This window comes from Streptopelia decaocto, assembly GCF_964273445.1.
Source record: "Streptopelia decaocto genome assembly, chromosome: 4".
In the NCBI taxonomy this organism is placed as follows: Eukaryota; Metazoa; Chordata; class Aves; order Columbiformes; family Columbidae; genus Streptopelia; species Streptopelia decaocto.
Genome location: NC_138658.1, coordinates 63,734,040 through 63,753,481, shown reverse-complemented (window position 1 = coordinate 63,753,481; position 19,442 = coordinate 63,734,040). Strand labels below are relative to the sequence as shown.

Here is a 19,442-nt window from a genome sequence, read left to right as displayed (position 1 = left end):
CCTAATCTACAGCTGGCTTCTGAGCATAGTCATGGCCTTGCTCTGCAGTTTATGAAAGTCTTTCTCTGTTCAGCATGTCCACCATGTGGAACACCTCTCTTATCAGATGAGTATGATCCTTCAGACATGTTTCATCCAATAAAGGACAGTGGTTGTGGTTGCTTCTGCTTTTCAAACTAGCATTTTAACCCAGACAGTCAAACTGGAAGACATTGCTTTTTCTCAGAAATTGTCCATGGAGGCTAAAAAGTTGTTAGGAGATGATTAATAGGTGCCTGTCAAAGGAAAGACTGTTCTTACGGTCCATAGCTCATAAGCCAATCTGCAGTTGTCTGCTTTGTCTTATTGCTGAATTCCGTGCTTGTATAAGCAAATTGGCATTTGCCTCAGTAACAACTCCAGCATATTCTTTTGGTTTTGTTTTGAAGTCTGAAATGGAGAGGACACTGGCATTTCCTTTGCATAAGGCATTCACTTAATATATTAGAAAAGGAAAAAAAAAAGAAAAATATAACCTTTTTGCTGATAGACAAGCTCCAAGAAAGCCAGAATAAAAATCTGTTTTTATTCATTAGCTGTCTCTCCCTTACGCTTGAGTTATAGGTGTCAAAATATGGGTAATTTAGTAGACTTTTCTAGGGATATAAAAAAATAACTTGAACCAATACAAATCTTTAGTTTGAGCTGCAGAACACGATATCAATGAACCATAACTGCTTGGACTATATGTGCCCTTCTGCTGCATTTAACTTCATTGTCTTTTTTTGTGATAAGCTGTAAAACAACGTATCAAATTAACAGATTATTGGCTGTCCTGCTGGAAAATTTGTAGAGCAGGCATCATTTTAAAGTAGCTCTGTAAAAGAGTGAACAAGTCAAGTTTACATAGCGTGCATTGGATTGACAGGCAGTAACTAAAAACTGAAATATGCTTATTTGGGTGGAGGGGATTTTAGGAGACATGAGTTGTTTCCATGGACACTTGGTGTCTAGCTCATTTCTACATGATTACTTGTTCTTTGGAAGATATCTGGCTCTACCCAACTCTGCTATTGAATTTTAAAGATTTTTTTTTTTTTTGTCATAGAGTTTGGCTAGTTTAAGAAGGATGGCTAAATTCCATTGTTATTCTTTTTTGGGACTTTAGCCTCATTTTAGTAATGTCCTTTACACCATTTCAGAAGTGCAAAGGGATTATGGAACAACTCCAGGTAATTTTTGTTTTCTTCAAGTCCCCTTTCTAATGATGTAAAGTATGTGATACTGAACTGTGTTGGCTTTAATGAACCTGCATTGATCTAAATGAGTTGAGAGTCCCTGCCCTCTGGTTGGTTTTCTTTTTAATTTTTGCCTAAGGAGAAGGCAAGTCTTCAGAAAAGGTTCAGCTAAGCTACAGAGAGCTTATCACTGGAGATGGCAGAGACAGAATTATGATACTTTCTTCACTGAACTGATCTTCCTTTAAGTGTTAGGTGTCTTTAAAATATTAGAATATTTTCTTTTCATCACTTAATTTTCCAGATATTTAAAATGTATCATTTTTTTCTTCAGTTCTGGACTCCTTTTTTTTTTTTTTTTTTTTTTTTGTCAGAACGTGGAGCCCATTTCCCTGTGACAATATTCACAAAGCATTCAAGAGGTTATCAGAGCCACAGTAGTTGAACCTCTACAAAGAATGTGGTGCTTATGAAGGTACTCTTGAAAATGTCAATGGTTACATTTCTGCATTTCTAGATACATCCATACCTTTACAAATATGGCTTTTACCTGTCAACTTCTCACTAGGTGAATTTACAGTGCATCTACTTCTGGCTGAATATACCATATAAAGGCATTGATTCAAAATACTTATTATTTTTCTTTCTTTTTGAGACCATTGATTCATTCCTCAGCATTTCCATTTTCAGAGCAAGATAAATTGATACTGCATGGTTTATCATGCAGGATTCTGATGGATGTGCTTAAAAATAAGTTCCTGCTTTACATACATATTAAAGTTTTCACTGTCCTTGTTAAGGGTAGAGGTTTACATTTGGTTTCCTCAAAAACATTGACTTGTCTGCTTTTTTGTATGACTTTTAAACGTAACTTGAATGTCATTCTCCACTGTAACACTGGTTGTATTTCAAGTGTCTTAAAAATACTTGGAAGGAATTGTATTATATAAGTATAAATAATTATCATTGAACTATAGATATTTCATGGTGGTGATTGTGACACTGTTGCTTTGCAAATGTTTAGTCAAGTAATGACATATCTGCCGTAGCATTAGAAATTAGTACGTTGTATTGAAAAATAAAATATGCTGAATGTAGCCACTAACTGAATAATGCATAAAAGCAAATCTGATTCCTTAAAATACTTGGGTGATATATGCCACTGATGGGACATAGAGGAACTGACTTGAGCACCTAGGTGTTATTCCAATATGGTGACTTCAGTAAGACTAGGAATTTCTGACTTTAACTCTACAGTTTAGGTCTATGGACCTATAGTATTGTCTCCCTTTTCTCAGATGATTGTATGGAAGGCACTGAGACAGGGAATTGACAACTCATTTATTAACACTTAATAACTAACATTTAAAGAACTAACCCTACCTCACATCACTAAAAACACTTAGAGAGCTAACCCTTTAACCCACATCACTATTGCCTGGCCTTGCTTAGCTCTGTGTAATTTATTGTACAAAAAACAGGACTTCACTGATGCCTTGCAAAAATAATAATCCTTGGGGGCATCCTTGATGCATCCTTGGGTGAACTAGATTACAGAAACTTGGGCACAGGACAGGAGATAGATATGCCAGTTTTAACCAACTCAGCAGTCTGAGACCTAACCAACTCATCACACTGGACCAAAGGTGACCGTGTACAGAGAAAGAGGACCCTGGGTCATGATCACTGTGCAACCAGGAGGAGCCAGAGGTGGAGACTATGGAAATGGTCTCCCGGAACTCATTGTAATACGAACTGCCTTCTCGGGGACAGGTTATGAATATGTATAGGCGTTCCTAAAACTTTCATGAATATGTAACACTTTACTGCATTTAACCAAACTCACAGCTACTGTAATTTCACACACGCATTAGGTGAAATGATTCCCTGTGTGTCTGGCGTCGTACATAAATGCATACCTTCCTTATAACTTCAAGGGTTGTAAGGTCATTCCGTGCCACAGCACCAGGTTTAATCAGTGTATCTGAAAGCAGAACAAAGTAACAATCTGGCTTATTAGAAAATGTTTTTTCACAATTATTAGAATTTTCATTAAACATGATCAATAATTGTATATCCTTTTAGATTAGAAAAGACATTTTTAATCATTCTTTTTTTTTCAGTTGATTGCACCCATCACATATTTAACTATAAATACAAAGCTGTGGCACAGATCTGTTGTGAAATTGGCTAAGGGCGTCTCCTTCAGAAACAGAAATTATCTTAGACCCTTTACCATTTGTTGGCAGATAGACAAAGAAATTAAGGATCAAATGGAAAAGTAAATGGAATCCATTGAGAGATGAACATTTTGACAGCTGCATGGAATTCTGCACTTTTAACTGTTGCAGTGTCCTCACAGGTAGGTTTGGGGGTCATTTGAATTCTATTATGTCTAACATCACTCAGGAGGTAGAAAAGAGCTCTGGGAATTCATTCCATCTAAATGTTTTTATCAAGAGTGTTTGCCAGTTCACAGGCTGATCAGAACTAGATGATTCAATGGGTGAAGATAGGTCATGCTGCAGTGTACACACCAGGGCTGTGTTGTCACAGCATAAAGCATTAAATGGCAAAATTTGTATTAATCCCCACAATGGCCACAGCATGTCCCTTCTTTAGTTGTTTCTGCATGACCAGTGCTTTGAAGCAAATGTGTAACAATATATCAGTTCCCTGATCCAATTCATAGGATAATTGCCCACAAAGTTGTACCAGTCCTAAGGCAGAAGAAATACAGGGCAGGGATTTCTTGAGGTGCTGTAATACCTGAAGACTTCTGCAGTTTAACTGGCTAGGTTTTGGTGGCAGTGCTGGAATGGAAGGCTGTCTCACACTCAGGTCTGCTCAGGGCTGTCTGTGTTTGCAGAACTACATGATGACCTGAACCAGGGACTTGATACAGTTGAAAAAAACATTTTTGTTTGGGTTCTTTTTCAGCTGAATCCACTCCTGTTCTGGCACAGCTCTGACCAGCTTTGGCCAGATCAAGCAGTATCTCTGAGTGCTCAACCGTGGCTTGTATCTGCTGAAATCACATTCTGAATCACTGGTTTGGGGAAAAAGAAATTCAGGGGCATCATCCCCCACCAAGTAGTTATCTAGACAATCAAACACAATAGAAAATGGCCTGTCTGCCAAAGAAATGGCTGCAATTTTAAAGAGCTGAGGTCCTTCAGTTAGTAGGAACAATGCCAAAGCTGTCTCCTGAATAAGGTAATTAAGAGTTTTGCAGCAATATCAGCGTAATATATTCCTGCTGTCTGCACCGGGCCCATTGTCCTCCCAGCTGGTTCAGCATAACTGTTTGTAAGGCAAGCAGTTATGTAGGTGGAGGAGAGCTGATTCTACTTTCTCCTTTATGTTTAAATTGTTATTTCCAGTAAACTTGCAGCTAAACAGACCAATTCAAGTCCAGTAACCTGGGGCACAGGAGAAGAAAAAGCATCTTTTGGTGACAGATCAGAGGCAGTAAAACTCTCATGCTTGTGATAAGGTGAAGGGAACAGACCAGAACTCTGCAGGTCCACACAGAGGCTGTGACACCCATTTTACACTTTCTCTGAGAACAGGAATGGCTTTCCTTTTCACTTTCCTGAGCTGTCAATCCCTGTTCAACTTAATGGACAGTTAATTCACTTGCTAAAATCCATTTTTCATGCATTGCCCTGTTTGTAAGGGATGGTAAATCCTATCTCTTATTTACTGTGCTTGAAATTTAACTTTCTTCCATAAGGCTGCAGAAAAAATGTTCTTGTATGAGTCACAAAAAGGAGCATTTGAGGCAGTTCAAGTTTTACATTATTTTCTTTTCAGTTTATGAATGTCTGAGCATTAGCTGACTCAAGTTTTTTAAGCATGAAAGAATAGCACTAGGATTTTAATATCATTTGATGTTAAATAATTAACTTAGAAAACTATGCCAACATCATAAACCATCATATGCATGATATTCAATAATAAATATCTTATGGAATTCATATAACTGAAGCCCACACAAGAACAAGGAAGCTGCCAAAAGTAGTATCATATCCAGTTGGCTTAGTCAGCAAGAAACCAACTGGTCCACAGATGCTCTTTTTTTCTATGAGAAAATATTCTCTTTTGCAAGTCTCCTGTCTGCAAAATGTTTAACATGAGCTCTTCTCCTCCTGAAGGCTGTAAATCATTTATTCATCAAACTCTTTTATTTGTAGCAGATGGAAAACTTAGTACAAATGTAAAAACAAAAAAGAGGAAGATTAGACACATAGGTGAATAATAAATCTAATTGCATTATACCCTACTGACTTTTAAAATAGGCCTTAAGGCGTGGGAATCAACTGATGCTTAGATGGATTTGGATGCCTTTTCTCTGGGTGGCACAGACAATAACTGGACAAGAAGCTGTTTCTCCTGAGTTCATCATATGTAAAGACGTGAACAAAGGGAATTGTGGAGGATGCACTTGATGCCCCCGCAGCCAAACCAGGGGCAGTTTGGTACAGAGGCCATGCTAAGATGTAGCTCTGTATCCAGTGTTCCCTTACCACCCATTTTCACTGCCCTCATCTGTTCGTGTGGCTGTCTAGCCCTGGTCCCAGGCAGTGTGACAGGCAAAATGGACTATGTGTTCCATTTCTGTAGAGTGGGTCATTTTTTCTCTGTTATTCCTCTTGCACAGGAACATGTGTACAGGCAGGAAAATGATAAGACACTAAAATAAGGCATGGTATGGTTCCAATTCCTTTTCTTCCAGCACATGCACACTTACGTTACCTTTGGTTTAGTAAACTTTTGGTCTAAGAAAACTTTTTTTTTTTTTTGTTTAGGTGTTTTTTGTTTTAGGTTTTTGTTGTGTTTGTTTGATTTGGTTTAGTAAATGGAGGAGGGAGAGAGGCATGTTTTTTTGGTTAGTAAACTTTTTTAATAAACTTTGGTTGCAGGAAACTTTTGTTATCTGACTCTATTACATGCATTCCCAATCCTGATTTTTGTACTTTACACAAAGTCACAAGAGGAAAAGAGAACCCACTCCTACATGGATCAAAAGGATGGTTCTCAGACTGTATCCATTAGTACAAAATAAATATTGTTACCATTCATACTATGGGTAAAAATCTCATAATATTGCCAATAAACTAACTGCTACTCTAGCCACAAAAAAATACGTTCCTTTGATTTTACATTTTGTCCTGATTTTGTTAAAAACAAGACCGGTTCTCTTTTAGTGATTTCTATTTCAGCTAAGTTCTTCTAGGCTGGCTTTTCTGAGTTTTAGCCTGCATATATTTCCTAGGATGCTGTACTCGGTGCTGATAAGAGACCAACGGAATGCTGAAGAAGCTCATGTTCAGATTTATTACTATGGTAGCCAAGAAAGACTGATAAGTTTTCCCATGTTCCGTTGTGAGAGGGGCGTGTTTGAGGAGGGGTGGATGGAACAGGTGACTAGAACTGACCAACGGAAGTATTCCATACCATAATCCTCATACCCCCTATATAAGAGGGTGATCACGAGGGTGACTCTCCGACCATGGCCGGCATCTGGAGAGGACCCTGTCCCTCTGCCAGTGATCTACGGGCCTCAGGCCCTGCATCCTGCAAACAGGTTCCGGTTGGCTGTGCAGTCCCACCCATGACTTCTGGGGGCCTGAGCTGCAGCAGCTGGAGCCGCCAGCTCCGCACACCCAGCTCTGCTGCTGGAGTGACGCCAACTGCACATCAAGCATTCGAGATTGGGTTTGTATATTTTGTATAAATATTCTCTATTTATTAGTAGCATTAGTAAAACCCTTTAAAACTCTCCAACTTGAAGTCTAAGTCTCTCTTCCGTTCCTCTTTTCTTTCCAATCATCTTTCCAATCTAAAGGAAGGGGTGGTAGGAAGTGAGGGGATAACAGGGAGTGTCTGCCACGGTTTATTGCCGCCTTGCCTTAAACATTGACACATTTGTATTTACCAAATGCATTAGATAACTACTCACATGTGATGGTATAACAATAGTTTCTCCTGTAATGCAATGATACAGAGCAAATAATCTGAATTTTATTCAACTAAAGTTTAAAATATATCAGAGCAAACATACACAAAATATGTTTTGGGCCCCATAATGCTGTGATCTCCCATTCATTTGAACAGTATTCTACAAAAATACCATCAGATCATGGATCTGTTTTCTAGAGTGTTAATATGATAGTTAATTATAGGATAGCTGTGATACAGCAGCATATTGGAGAGTAATGAGGAATTTCACGAAATTCAGTGATAGGAGATACATTGAGAAGTCTGTCTGGTGTAAAAAATACTGCATGAACTCTTCCTTTTGTCACTGAATGCTGTCTGGACTGAACCGTGTTGAATCCTGGAAGGTGGCCTGATCATCATTGTTGAAATACTGCTGCCTGATTAATTGAAAACCAAGGAGAAAAGGGCATGTTAGTTGTTCTGCTCTTTTACTGTGAATGCATACACATTCCTGCTTCTGTAGGCCTCATCCAGATTAAGAAGAATTTTGCCATTCACTTCAGAACGGTCCTTTGTTCATGCCAATGTGCCTTCATAATTGAAGCTATGTGCCTGAGTTGCATTACAATTTTTGTATACATATACTAAGGAATCCCTCATGCACCTGCTGTTTGGGGTTTGGCTCTTAAGCTGTGTTTTGGCAGAGCATAATGTCAATAGCAAGTAAAAAGATTATGTCATTATGATAGGATTATTGACTTGCAAGTTAATTGAAGACATTGCTTTTGTAGATGACACAAAGTAATATCCAAGCCGAAAAATTCATGTCCGTTATCATTTAAAAAAAAAGTGTTCTCAGATCAATGAGACCAGCTGTTCCTATGCATCCAGCTGCTCCCCACACTGACTTGCATATTTTATATATCCCAGAAGTCATTTAAAATCTGCAGCATCACTGTTGAGTTTATTGCACTATTAACTTAAAAATTGCATCAACTGTTGTGTGGTAGTTAAGTAGAAAATTTACTATGGATGGGTTATTGTTGCAAGAAAAGATAACACTCTTCTCCTTTGCTAATATTCTATGAGACATAAATGCAATTTCATTTATTTTGGTAAGTAAAATGTTAATAAAAGTTTTTTTCACTCAAGATATTTCCATGGTTTCCGTTTGTACCTGGCCTTTCCAATGCAATTGCAAAATTAAGGAATTAACATTGAACATACAATCTTTCTGGTATACCTGGAATTTAGGCAGAGTCATATAAATGGAAGTTGCTGGGTGAAGAATGAGAAAAGAATAATGTTACAGCTGTAGGGGCACGTACGTGCACCTATTTCAGCTGGTATATACCTGGTAGCAAGTTCAACACACTTTGTTGACATATGTTAATTTAATTTAATACTTTTGCCTTATTGTACTGTTTTTTACTTTATTACTGTATTAGAGAACAGCTACTAACATACTGCTACAAAATTTCATTCATTAGGACTTTCAAATCACAGATGTTGAGAAAGAGAAAGGAGAAGGGATACTCCTCTGAGAAGCAATTCTTACTTGCGGGGTGCATGTGTGAACTTTCTTAAATGTCTGGTCAGCCATGCTAGATAAAGCAGAAGAAAGATTCATGGAAATACATCTTACCTCATCTTATTTCTCTTTAGACATTTGAAATCTGTTTGGATAACAAGAAGGATTGAGAATCCTGACTTTCTGCAGAAACTGGATCTGAAAATGCATGTAGACAAGGAAATATGAAATTATTAGCTTTGAGCACCAAAGTAACAAAGTTTTCACCTAAAATATTCTGTGTTGGTAAGTCTCACACACTTATCAATGAGGATAACACTACCATATTCCCAATGCAAATAGGCTCAAGCAAGACTTAAAAAAAGGATGGATTTTTTTTTTTGAGGTGTTCCAAAACAAAGGTGATTTATTCAAGCACAGTAGATGTTGCTTCACCTACAAAATCAGGAAAAGGGCACAAGTAACAGCAAAGCACATGTAAAAAGTTCATACAGCACCACCAGCAGATGTAGCAATATTCTGTGTTTTTTTTCCTGGAGACTTCTTTCCTTTTCCATGCTCTTCTAGCAGGGTTCATGCGATAAACATTATGGTTTAAACTTTGTCCTCTGTAGGTACAGTCTCTGGCTTTCAAAGACTCACGCTAATCCATGTTGTGAAGCAAAGGGCAAGAATTAGTCCTACAGTGCCACCCTGACTAATGACTTGATTAGCATTGATTCTTGTACTCAAGGGGAGTGGTAGGCTTTGAGTTGGACATTGAATTCTCATAAAGTGTTGTATTTGTTTTATAGGTGCAAGAATGATCACAGACTTGGCTAAGTGCCCTGAGGAAACAGGCCTCTGGAGCAACAGAGTGGTTGTACTTTAAACCTGAGATGGTAAATTTTTAGAGAGATAAACACCTGTATTGCATAACACTGGAGAGGTATTTTCAGGGATTTTTTTTTTCTGTTATGAATAGATATGGCATGACTTCAAAGCTCCCTATCAGTGTTTCTACAGCCCAAATCAGAACATGCTTTAGCCTCTTTCTTTCATTCTCTCTCTGCTTTCTTCTGTTGGCCTTTGTTGTTTATCACTTCTTTAGAAACAGTCTGGCAAAGATATTTAAACACAGTAATGCATGTGTGGAAAAAAGTGAACGTTGCTTTTGTTAAACTGAAAATTTATGCTCAGAATCATAGTTTTAAGTATTGTAGTGCTTGAATATGGGAGGTAAATTTTCCCATTATTATTACTGTAGGTGTAATTTATGTCTGTCTCCATCACAGCTACCATACAGCTAGCTATGCAACCTCCAGGATAAGGTATTGAACAATCATGCCATCCCTGCACAAGGTGTTTGATATGTTTGGTATGACCTACTGTCTGTGGGCTTCTTTGAGCTTAGGGTCTAGGGCATGAGTCATGTGAGCTTCTGCTTCAGGATGTCCCTCTGAAGTGGTCAGTTCACCTCCTGATCCTACATAGAATACGCTATGAGGTCCTAGCACTAACACAGCAATAGTGACCCAATGGTTCATGCTCTACTTCTCTTTCTCCAGAGACAATCCATATACAGTGCAGGGCATATATATGCATATATGTGCATGTGTCCTGCTCAGTGACAGACAAGATACCAGTATCAAGTAGCACTATACATCTAAAAGTATTCTCAGTACCAACATCAGGTGTCAATATTGCTCTGGCATTCACAGTTCAACACTTATGCCTGATGCTGCCCTGTATGACCTGCTCAGGTGATTTTGATGCAACCATGTCTTCCTCTACTGCTCTGGCTCCTGGTCACATACACTGGCAGTATTCTTCCTTTCTCAGCAAAAAGCTGGCGAATGTGGTAGGCTTAATCTGAGACTATACAGAAGCACTAGTGAAGGTGGGATGAATGTAGTCTGGCCAAAATCTTCTGGGTCAAGATGGCTCCTACAAAGATCAAATAAGCAAGGAAATGTGATAATGAGTGTAGAAAAAAAAAGTCGTGGCCCACATTACACAAAACCCTTTGAATTTCTTTTTTCTAAAACTTCAATAGGAGCATGCTGGTACTATAATCCTGTTACTTTTGGCATCTGCCTCATGTAAGATTCAGCGTTATTGCCACCAGAAACTTTCGCTCCTTGTGTATTCTGGGTCAGCGATAGACCATACATGGACAACCCAGTAGCAAACTGCTTTTTGAACAATCCACTCAGCTACAGCTAAATTCTTACATAATATTTAACTAGAATCTAAACTGCAGTTGAATCCTAAATTCTGGTCTTCTAAACTAGAAACTGATGAACAAAAGAGAAAGGAAGGATACAATTCAGAAAATATTTTATTGAGTACAATACCATTTCCTCGTAGGCTTTTGTCAAAGTTCTACAAACCTCTCTGAGGTTGAATACAGCTTGGGCAGGTGCACAAGGAGCAGGAGAGAGGGGCAGCATCTACAAATTTTCATGCAAGCAGCATAATATGGGATAATTGCATCCAGACAGTACCTTGTCATCGTGCCCAAGTTTGCACCATCTCACCAGAAAAAAAATTAATGAATCTACATTTAAATTTTATAAAGGATTGCAACAAACAGCTACAAGTTCAAATTTACAGGGTGCTGCCACTGCACATTCAAAAGCTAAACTCAAGATCATAAAATGAAAATTAGGAGCTCAGAATAGAAGTAGCATAGAATCCTTGTGTGGAAACTGGATTAACTCTAACACCAGAAACTGATGGCTGACAAGGCATCATAATTACTGCAGACAAGGAGAAGTGTAATTTTTACCAGTGTAGTAACAATTAACTTCCATTTTGAGCTGATGGAAGACCATAAAAGTTCCTAGAACTGGGGTTAATCCCACAACCAGTCTAATCAAGACTTGGCATCATGGTTCTTGGAAGAGTGTTCTACAGGCAATTTTCAGTTGCATGAAGCACCTGCTCAACTTATATAAAACAGCCTTAAATGGGGTACAAGCATGGATATATTTATATGAATGAAGTTGCTTCTTATTGGAATGTAGACCAACTATTTTTTCTGGTTTAAGTGCTCATTTTCAGTGATGGCAAAGCCTAAATGTGTTATAAAATGTAGGAACAATAATAAGCAACCTTGAATATATCCCTATATTGCTAAATTCTTCTCTCAGCACTCCTCCTTTATGAAGTATATATACATTCAGAGTCTGTAGGAAGTTTTCAACTTGACCATATTTCTGCAGCTAACGTCTGGATTTTATGAGCTGGTCCCCACAGAATCTTTAAAAATCTGCCACAAAACCTGCACTGTACTGCCAAAGAATTTGAGGATCACTTGTTTAACAGTAAATACAAAGGTAAATACAGCAGTTAATATGTCATTGTTACACAGAGACTTTTGTTGTTGTTCAGGTGTGCATGTCCCAACACATGTAAGTACCAGCACTTTATCAGGAAATAATTTTATAAAGCAGGATGGAACAATTTGCTAACTACAATAATATTTTGAAATGAAAAAAATAAATTAAACCTCACTTTAAAGCAAGAAAAATGGAAATGTAAAGTTTAGCGTATTCATTAGCAATTACAGGAGAAAGTCCAAAACAGTCCAGAAAGGCCAAAGTATTCAAACAATGCTGAAGGATTCTGTTGAAATGAATTTCTTATTTATTAAAAAGACAACACATTCTCAAGAGAGCATCTTCTGCAGGGAAATAATTTAGTTTCTTCATATAGACACATCATAGACAATGTTAACAACCATGAAAAACAATACAAAATGCTTTCAAATTTAACAAGTAGAAAAATATAACTAGTATATATGGCAATTGTGAATCTAATACTGTACAGAAGTATTTATGGATTTTACAAATAAATTATAGCTTAAATGCCCTTCTTTAAAATTTCTAAATGTACACTGGAACATACGTTCTGAAGCTGACCACTAACTTGCCACAAATGAGTGCCAGTCAAATGTTCTGCCCACAAGCTCAAAAAATTTCTTGTTGGGTTCATGGAAATATGCATGCAGTTTCTCGAGTAACCAAGTATCTACTTGTGGGTGTGCTCGTCCTTTTGATTCATGTAAACAACGCTCTCTACCGCTGTCCCTTAGGCAGTAGAAGCCTTTAGTTTTATTGAAATAAAAGTTTGATGCATTTATCTGTGGCGATAACTTCAAAAATCTCTCTACCTTCTCTATTTCTGGGAAGGGATCTTTGATTAGTTTATCCCCATCTACAATGTGGATATGATCAAGAGGAAAATACTTCAGCCAGTTTTGCATGTGAATGTAATATAAGCTTCTGTTTATTGCCTTGTAGTCCACATTGACTTCACCATCTTTAATCAGGAATTGTTCAATGGATGGATATGGTTTGTGCTTCTGCATGTGATTATAGAACACTTGGGTGTAATCTGATAGTACTCTCTCACTTGGATCTCTTAAAATAAGGAGAAGTCGCATTGATTGGTTCATGTTATAAACTCTTTCAGGCACTTTAGGTGATGTGAAATATGCTGGAGTTTTTTCCACGGTGATCTGATGGGGATAAGAGAATGGCATTTGACTAATATACCACTTCAATCCATTTTTGTAATGATCTTCCCAGTCAAAGAAGTGAACTTCACTTTCTGCTGCTGCAATATCTGGATGGAGACTCAACATCTCTAACAACGCTCTTGTTCCACCTTTTCTCACTCCAATAATGATAGTCTGTGGCAGCTGCTGGCATGATCCATTAGAATGAATGTTTTCCTTGAAGTCATTTTTTTGAGATGTTCTCTTTAAAAGCTCTCTCTGAACAGACTGAGAAGAACTCTCAGGCTTTGAATTTATAGCCGATCTGGAAGGCACTATCTGAGGTTGAACAATAAGCAACACAGCTCCCAGCAGAAAAGCTGCCATGACAGAAGTTCTTAGTCTGGTTTCAGTCAAGCAGGTAATGGGGCATCAAGTGATTTCCACCGAGAACAACCTCTAAAAGTTGTTTTTGTTTTGCTGAGTGAATGCGTATTTCTCAAACAGAAACTTTGCTGAAAGAGGGAAAAGAAAAAGAAGCACATTATTTTATACTCAGACATATCACTATTAAAGCCACACAGCAAGCATCTTTTGCTTTTCACAACTGAACAAATTTCTTTAGCTTTCCCAACTGTAGGCTCATAGATCATTTTGTATAATTAAATTCTTCAAAAGACAGGTACATACAATAATGACACAAGAAAATGATTTCCAGTCATCAGGAGGCACGATTATTCTGAATCTTCCTCTTGCACCCAAGATTCATCCGAAGTATTTTTTAGTTATTTTTTTAAAGTCTGATTTCATTGGAGTTGAAACATAATCACAATAATCACAGTAGAATTAAATGCTTTTTATTTTTTTTTTTTTAATTAAATCTATAAGAATAGCCTTAGAAACAAAACATAAAATGGAAAAGGTTTGAACTGGACCAAAAGAGCATTTCTTAAAGCTGAGGGTCTTTAAGAAGTCTGGGAATTATAGCCTTCTAAAGGACCATGCGACAGCAACCTTAGAAGTAAAGCCTTCTGGGAAAAAGGCTCACACAATGTAGACAGAGCTGCTCAACTGTGGGAAAGTAACTTTTCTGCTAGGAAGACATTAGGAGGAGCTCTGGGTGAGTAGGAGACCAAGGAAAAGTTGAATTTTTGTGTAATTTGTAAATGAAGTTAACATTCGTCTTGTGTTTAGGGTTTCTAAGGACAGAGTAAGGTACTATGCACTCTGGCTCTGGAAAAAGGCAAGATAATGAAACCATAGACTACAGTATGATGGCATCAACAAAATGTTGAGAGCTGTGATTCTAGTCATGATACTCAGGAAAAACAAAATACACAATGGGTACTTTTGAAAGTTGAGTCAGCCAGCAAAGCTGCTGTGACATAAACAACTTCACACTTTATCAAAAGACAGCTATATACCACTACTAAACTCCATTTAAAGGTCAGGGTGTTTCTAATGCAATGTTTGAAGTGAAATCTTAATGGCCTCACACATAGTATAGTTATTAGATTGCCGTGTTATGAGCAGACTGTGTATACAAGCTCCCTAAATTAAGATGCCTTCCAAAGACTTTATAACCTCAACAGAGGGCTGGTGTAAGTATGATTTTGGTATTGTCTAACTCCATTTAGAAGTGAAGGCCATGATGGCAGGGCACCTCACTGCTTTGCCTTAGTAGGCTACTGTAATTATGAATTTAAGCTTGGAACGGTATGTACTGTACTGGCTAACAAGGGCTGAAATATGAAATTACACACGAACAACCTGAGGAAATGCAAGGGCAAGGTTTTGGAAATTCTCCAGAGAATCTGAAAAGAAACTAATGACTTTTCCACAATAAGCTAAGTCCCAGTGTGAGAAGGACTAATGATATGTTTGTAAGTGATCTAGAAAGTTCTGTTTGATAGCTTTGCATTTACAGAGGTCACAACTCCATCCTGAATGGCACAGATCTGCTTCCTGATGTTTGCTGATTATAACTTTTATGCTTTCCTTTTTTTTTTTTTTTTTTTTTTAAATCACTTTCAAAGGGCTACAAGGCAGCAATATTATTTGGAAGTAGAAATCAAGGCTGAAAGGAGAGGGAAGCAAAGTTTCACGATAGATGTGAAGACAAAAGAGTGTGTGCTCCGTGTGTGCCTGCAGGCTTTGAGCTCATGGGCATGCCCTGGGATGTTCTGTGATGTCTCACATCAGGCAACTTTGCAGAGGAATTTTGGTCACTGTCAAGTTTATTTGGCTGAAAAAGCTCCATTTTGGCTGTCATCAATCTTCTGCTCTCTTTCCCTGTCCTTATCATTCCTGTTAATCTTTCTCTGCTTAATCTACTTCAGTTTTAATGAGAAATAATCTTAGTTAGCCTTACACTGAGGCTGTTGGTGAGGGGACACTAGGTGACAGACAATTCGATATAGGTAAAGTCATGGTGGATGTCCCCACTGAGCCATGCTGCCACCATGTTCAGCAGAAATGTGAACAAATGGTAGAGCACCAGATGGGTTGGATCAGTGATTGATGGGCAGTTCAGTACATTGAGAGCAACAAAACATCAACTCTTGCTGAATTTTAAGGTCACAGATTAAAGGAATAGCCACTTACTTCAGAGTATATTTTAAGAGTCACTAGCTCCATAAATAGTAAGCCTGAGTTGTTGTCTTAACACCTTACTGGAAAAGCATAATAGGATTCCAGTGAGGAACAGGTTGAACTGTTGTTGAAAGGAGCTAAAACCTAATGGTAGGAACCCTTATTTCTTCTATTGGAATGTGCTGTGCTAATGACCAAGTTCTGCAATAGGCTGTCTATCCGTGGAAGATTAACTGTTAGCTCTTATCTCAGATATTAGTGACAACACACTGCTGGGATTTTTTTTTTTTTTTTCATGAGCTATATAAACCACTTCATTGAGACTGTTCATTTTTATTTCAGTATTTGTGTACTACTCAGTTACCAACTTTTTTTTTTATTCAAGCCTTCTTGTGGCTGAATGTAGCATGGGAAGGTTTGGCAGAAATAAAAGACACAGCAAGGTGTCTCTTAACTGTAGCTCTACTCTTGTTTTGGCTGGCAGTGCTCTCTGAAATCAGACTTGTGGGATATTACAGGTGTGGTACCAAGGGCCTCACCTCAGAAATCTTTTTCAGCTTCAGTGGAGCTCTGTCTCAGTGTCTTCCCATTCTTAACTCATACTTTTTGGGGGATAGCTTTTTCTAAACAAAGAAAAACAACTGTTTGCTGTGGCAACATGAGACCTCAGAATAACATGTAAGTATCTTCTGTTTCAGGCATACAGGATTTCATTGTTCCTCCCCAACTATTTGTTCAGGTGTGCATCAGGTGTTCTTACACTGCAGAACACTCCTACAGTATCTGTAGTATTTACTGTCTTTCTGCACACCCAATGAACCATATCAGTAATTATGCCATTTAAAGTACCTATACGCTACCACTGTTTTGCTTGCAAGCAATAAAGCTTTGTCTGCCTTTTCTTTCAATTTTCTTTTGTTTCTCTCAAACTGTGTAAGTTTGATATCTGGATCAATTATTTTGTTGTGTTAGACTGATGCAACACAATGGACATGAATGTGCCTCTAAATTCAGCACTAAACATATGTTGTGAGGGCAAAGTGGTGTCCAGGAATAAAACTGTATATAAATTTGTTGTCATTCAACTTACGTCCTCTTTAATGCTTCATGCAGATTTGCAGTTTGGTGGCTAGAATTACAGCAGTTTATATTAAATGATGCAAAGATGTATTCCATAGCTTTATAATTTGTGGGTCCAAAAACCTGTTTCAACAATAATAAGCATGCACTGAGGAGTTTATAGCAGCCACTCTGCCAAATTACTTTTCTGCTTTAAGAATTCTCCTCACTGCCTCCACAAGTCATGCAGAGCATACATGACTTCACCCAGTGACTTTGTATTCCAGATTAGTACAAAAATTTGACAGTCATTACTATTGTATTTGCTACAAGTAAATGAGCAAGTTGGTAAAAGAAACCCAGTGTACGTTAAATGGTGCTTTGAAGATTATAACAATACTTTTCAAAAAGTCTGATTGCTTTTGCTTAATCTTTTCTTCAGCTTTCTCCAATTAATTAGCAAAATGTTCTATACTGTTTATTCAACAAGATTCAATGTGGACATTGCCAATCAAACAGCTTTCATGATTAAAACCTCTTCAAAAGTAATAGTAACTTGGAAATAAATGAAAGCTTTTCTCAGTAAGTGCATTATGAGGGCCATGGCTGCCATTTTTCATTGATTTGCAAGCATATTACAGCGTGCTTTCAAACATGCGTCACCATTTTATGACTTCTGACTATCTCTTACCATATTACCAAGGTATTTCAATGCCTCAATACATTTATCCTCACTCAATGGAATGGCCTAAACTACTTGGATTTTATATCATTTTTCATTTAATTTGCTTTAACAAAATAAGGTAGTTTTTGACCGGACCGATAACTCCATTTTTGCTACAGGCAGAGGTGAATTTAGCTCTGAACTTGCGTAAGAATCTTTGAGTTATGTGCCAAACAGGTAGGAGGGAACATAAGGAGTGTCTGTAGGGCAGTCAGTAAGCCTCAGGTAGAGTCTGCTGGCAAATCTGATGGGGATATTTCACAAAAAAGCCCACAGCAATATACCAAGAGGTCTAGCAGAGCTAATGGGACACAGTTACTACCAGGACAGTGACTAGGAGAGGGAGTACCACATCCTGTCCATCAACATGCAGGTGACTTCACTGTCATTAAAGAGAAGCTGTGTTTTTATGGTTCTCCAGGGTCTGAGGATGAACAGATAGTTTCAGATGTCCTTCACTTTCCCTCCTTGCAGAACTGAAACCCTTCACTGGAGACATCTTTGCCCAGACATTTAAAAAAGCACCGGCTGGCCTGAATGAGAACCATAGATCAGTTGCTAAACTTTGTCTCTAGAGGGAGATTAGAGCTGAAAATCTGAGGGAGACATTCTGTTCTCATAAAGTATATTTAGTTTTGCAGATGTCATAGAACCTCAGGACAGTTTGTGGACTATTTTCCTTTCAGAAGAGTAACATTGCTGGTTAAAACTAGCTGTGCAGTACAACCCACACATCTGCTGCGCTGGCTTCTTATATTGGGAAAAAAAAATCCATAACTGAGCTAACCAACTCTGCAAACAGCTTTCTAAACTGATGAAAAATCAGTGATCTGAATGTTTGTATTCAGTGATGTGTTAAAAAAACTGAACTAGATCAATTGTAGTGTACTTGAAATTCTTCAAGAACTCATCTATATGAACCATATATGTTCCTATCCTCCAAGAATAAATGGTGTCTGCTATAGGACAGATTCCTTAGTTCTTTATATGAGCTATTTCAAGTGACACTTTGTATCCAGTTTGCATAAAACTCTCCAGCACAGCTCTCACTCAAAGCTCAGTAAAGAGCAGGAAAAGGAGCAAATTTTTCAAAAAACCCTAATATATTTTATGAAACATTTTTCCTTGGAAATGTATTCTGCATTTTGTTATTTTTAACTATTAAACTGTCTCACAATGCCCTCTTCATGAAGAAATGCTTCCCACACTTTCCCCTCCACCACTGCTTTTCAATCACATCTTAACAAAAGTTTTAAATATGTACTAATGAAATACTCAAAATATAGTTTTCAGTAATTAACTACAAGTAATTGCCTACTTCAGCGAGTGCTACAGAGACAAGTGTATTAAATGAAATAGAACTATGTACTATTGAAGCCATAGTTCTGTAGGGGCATAAACTATTGATTGCCCCATGATATATATATATATATAAAAAGCCATCTGTGCATTAAGAGGGGAAGTGAAAAGATAAGTAACTGTATGAACCTGTATTACAGTGCATAAACAATATGGGCTAGGTACATATCCCAAATTATATTAAAAAATGTTGCACAACCAATAGAGATTAAACCATGGCTATAGCTTCTATAGTTGGCATGTTAAGAAATCTAATAATAAATTCAGTGCTGTTAAGATGATATATTGTCTATCAGCTCTAAGACTTCAAGAACATACTTTTAAAAGTCTCTAAATTTCAGTTAGGAGAACTTAAGCTGAGAAAGGCTGACTTGGTAGGAAGTATTTTTGGCTGAAATCTGCTATATTTCTGCACCTGCTGTCATAAATACAGTTTATACAAATTAGCTAGGTCATCAGTTCATGACTTCTAAAGAAGGAGTTCAGCTCTGGTGTGAGCAATAAAGCACCAAATTTATAATAGACTGTAGT

General features: G+C 37.7%; 1 protein-coding gene across 5 annotated transcripts in view; it reads right to left on the bottom strand.

Annotated features, from left to right (window-relative positions):
* Nucleotides 1–19,442, bottom strand: part of HS3ST1 (heparan sulfate-glucosamine 3-sulfotransferase 1) — a 34,985-nt gene that overhangs the window by 12,535 nt on the left and 3,008 nt on the right. For 3 of the 5 annotated variants that reach the window (XR_014183988.1, XR_014183989.1, XR_014183990.1), the window contains exons 2-3: nt 8,809–8,892; nt 3,137–3,201 (exon numbers count right to left, since the gene is read on the bottom strand). Coding sequence is in view for 2 of the 5 variants with exons in the window: in XM_082052068.1 (XP_081908194.1) it covers nt 12,602–13,564 (963 nt within the window). In the remaining 3 variants the exon portion in view is untranslated. Of the gene's footprint in view, nt 1–3,136; nt 3,202–8,808; nt 8,893–11,021; nt 13,693–16,308; nt 16,374–19,442 lie in introns of those variants that run through there. The other 2 variants (XM_082052068.1, XM_082052067.1) reach the window with 2 other exon arrangements.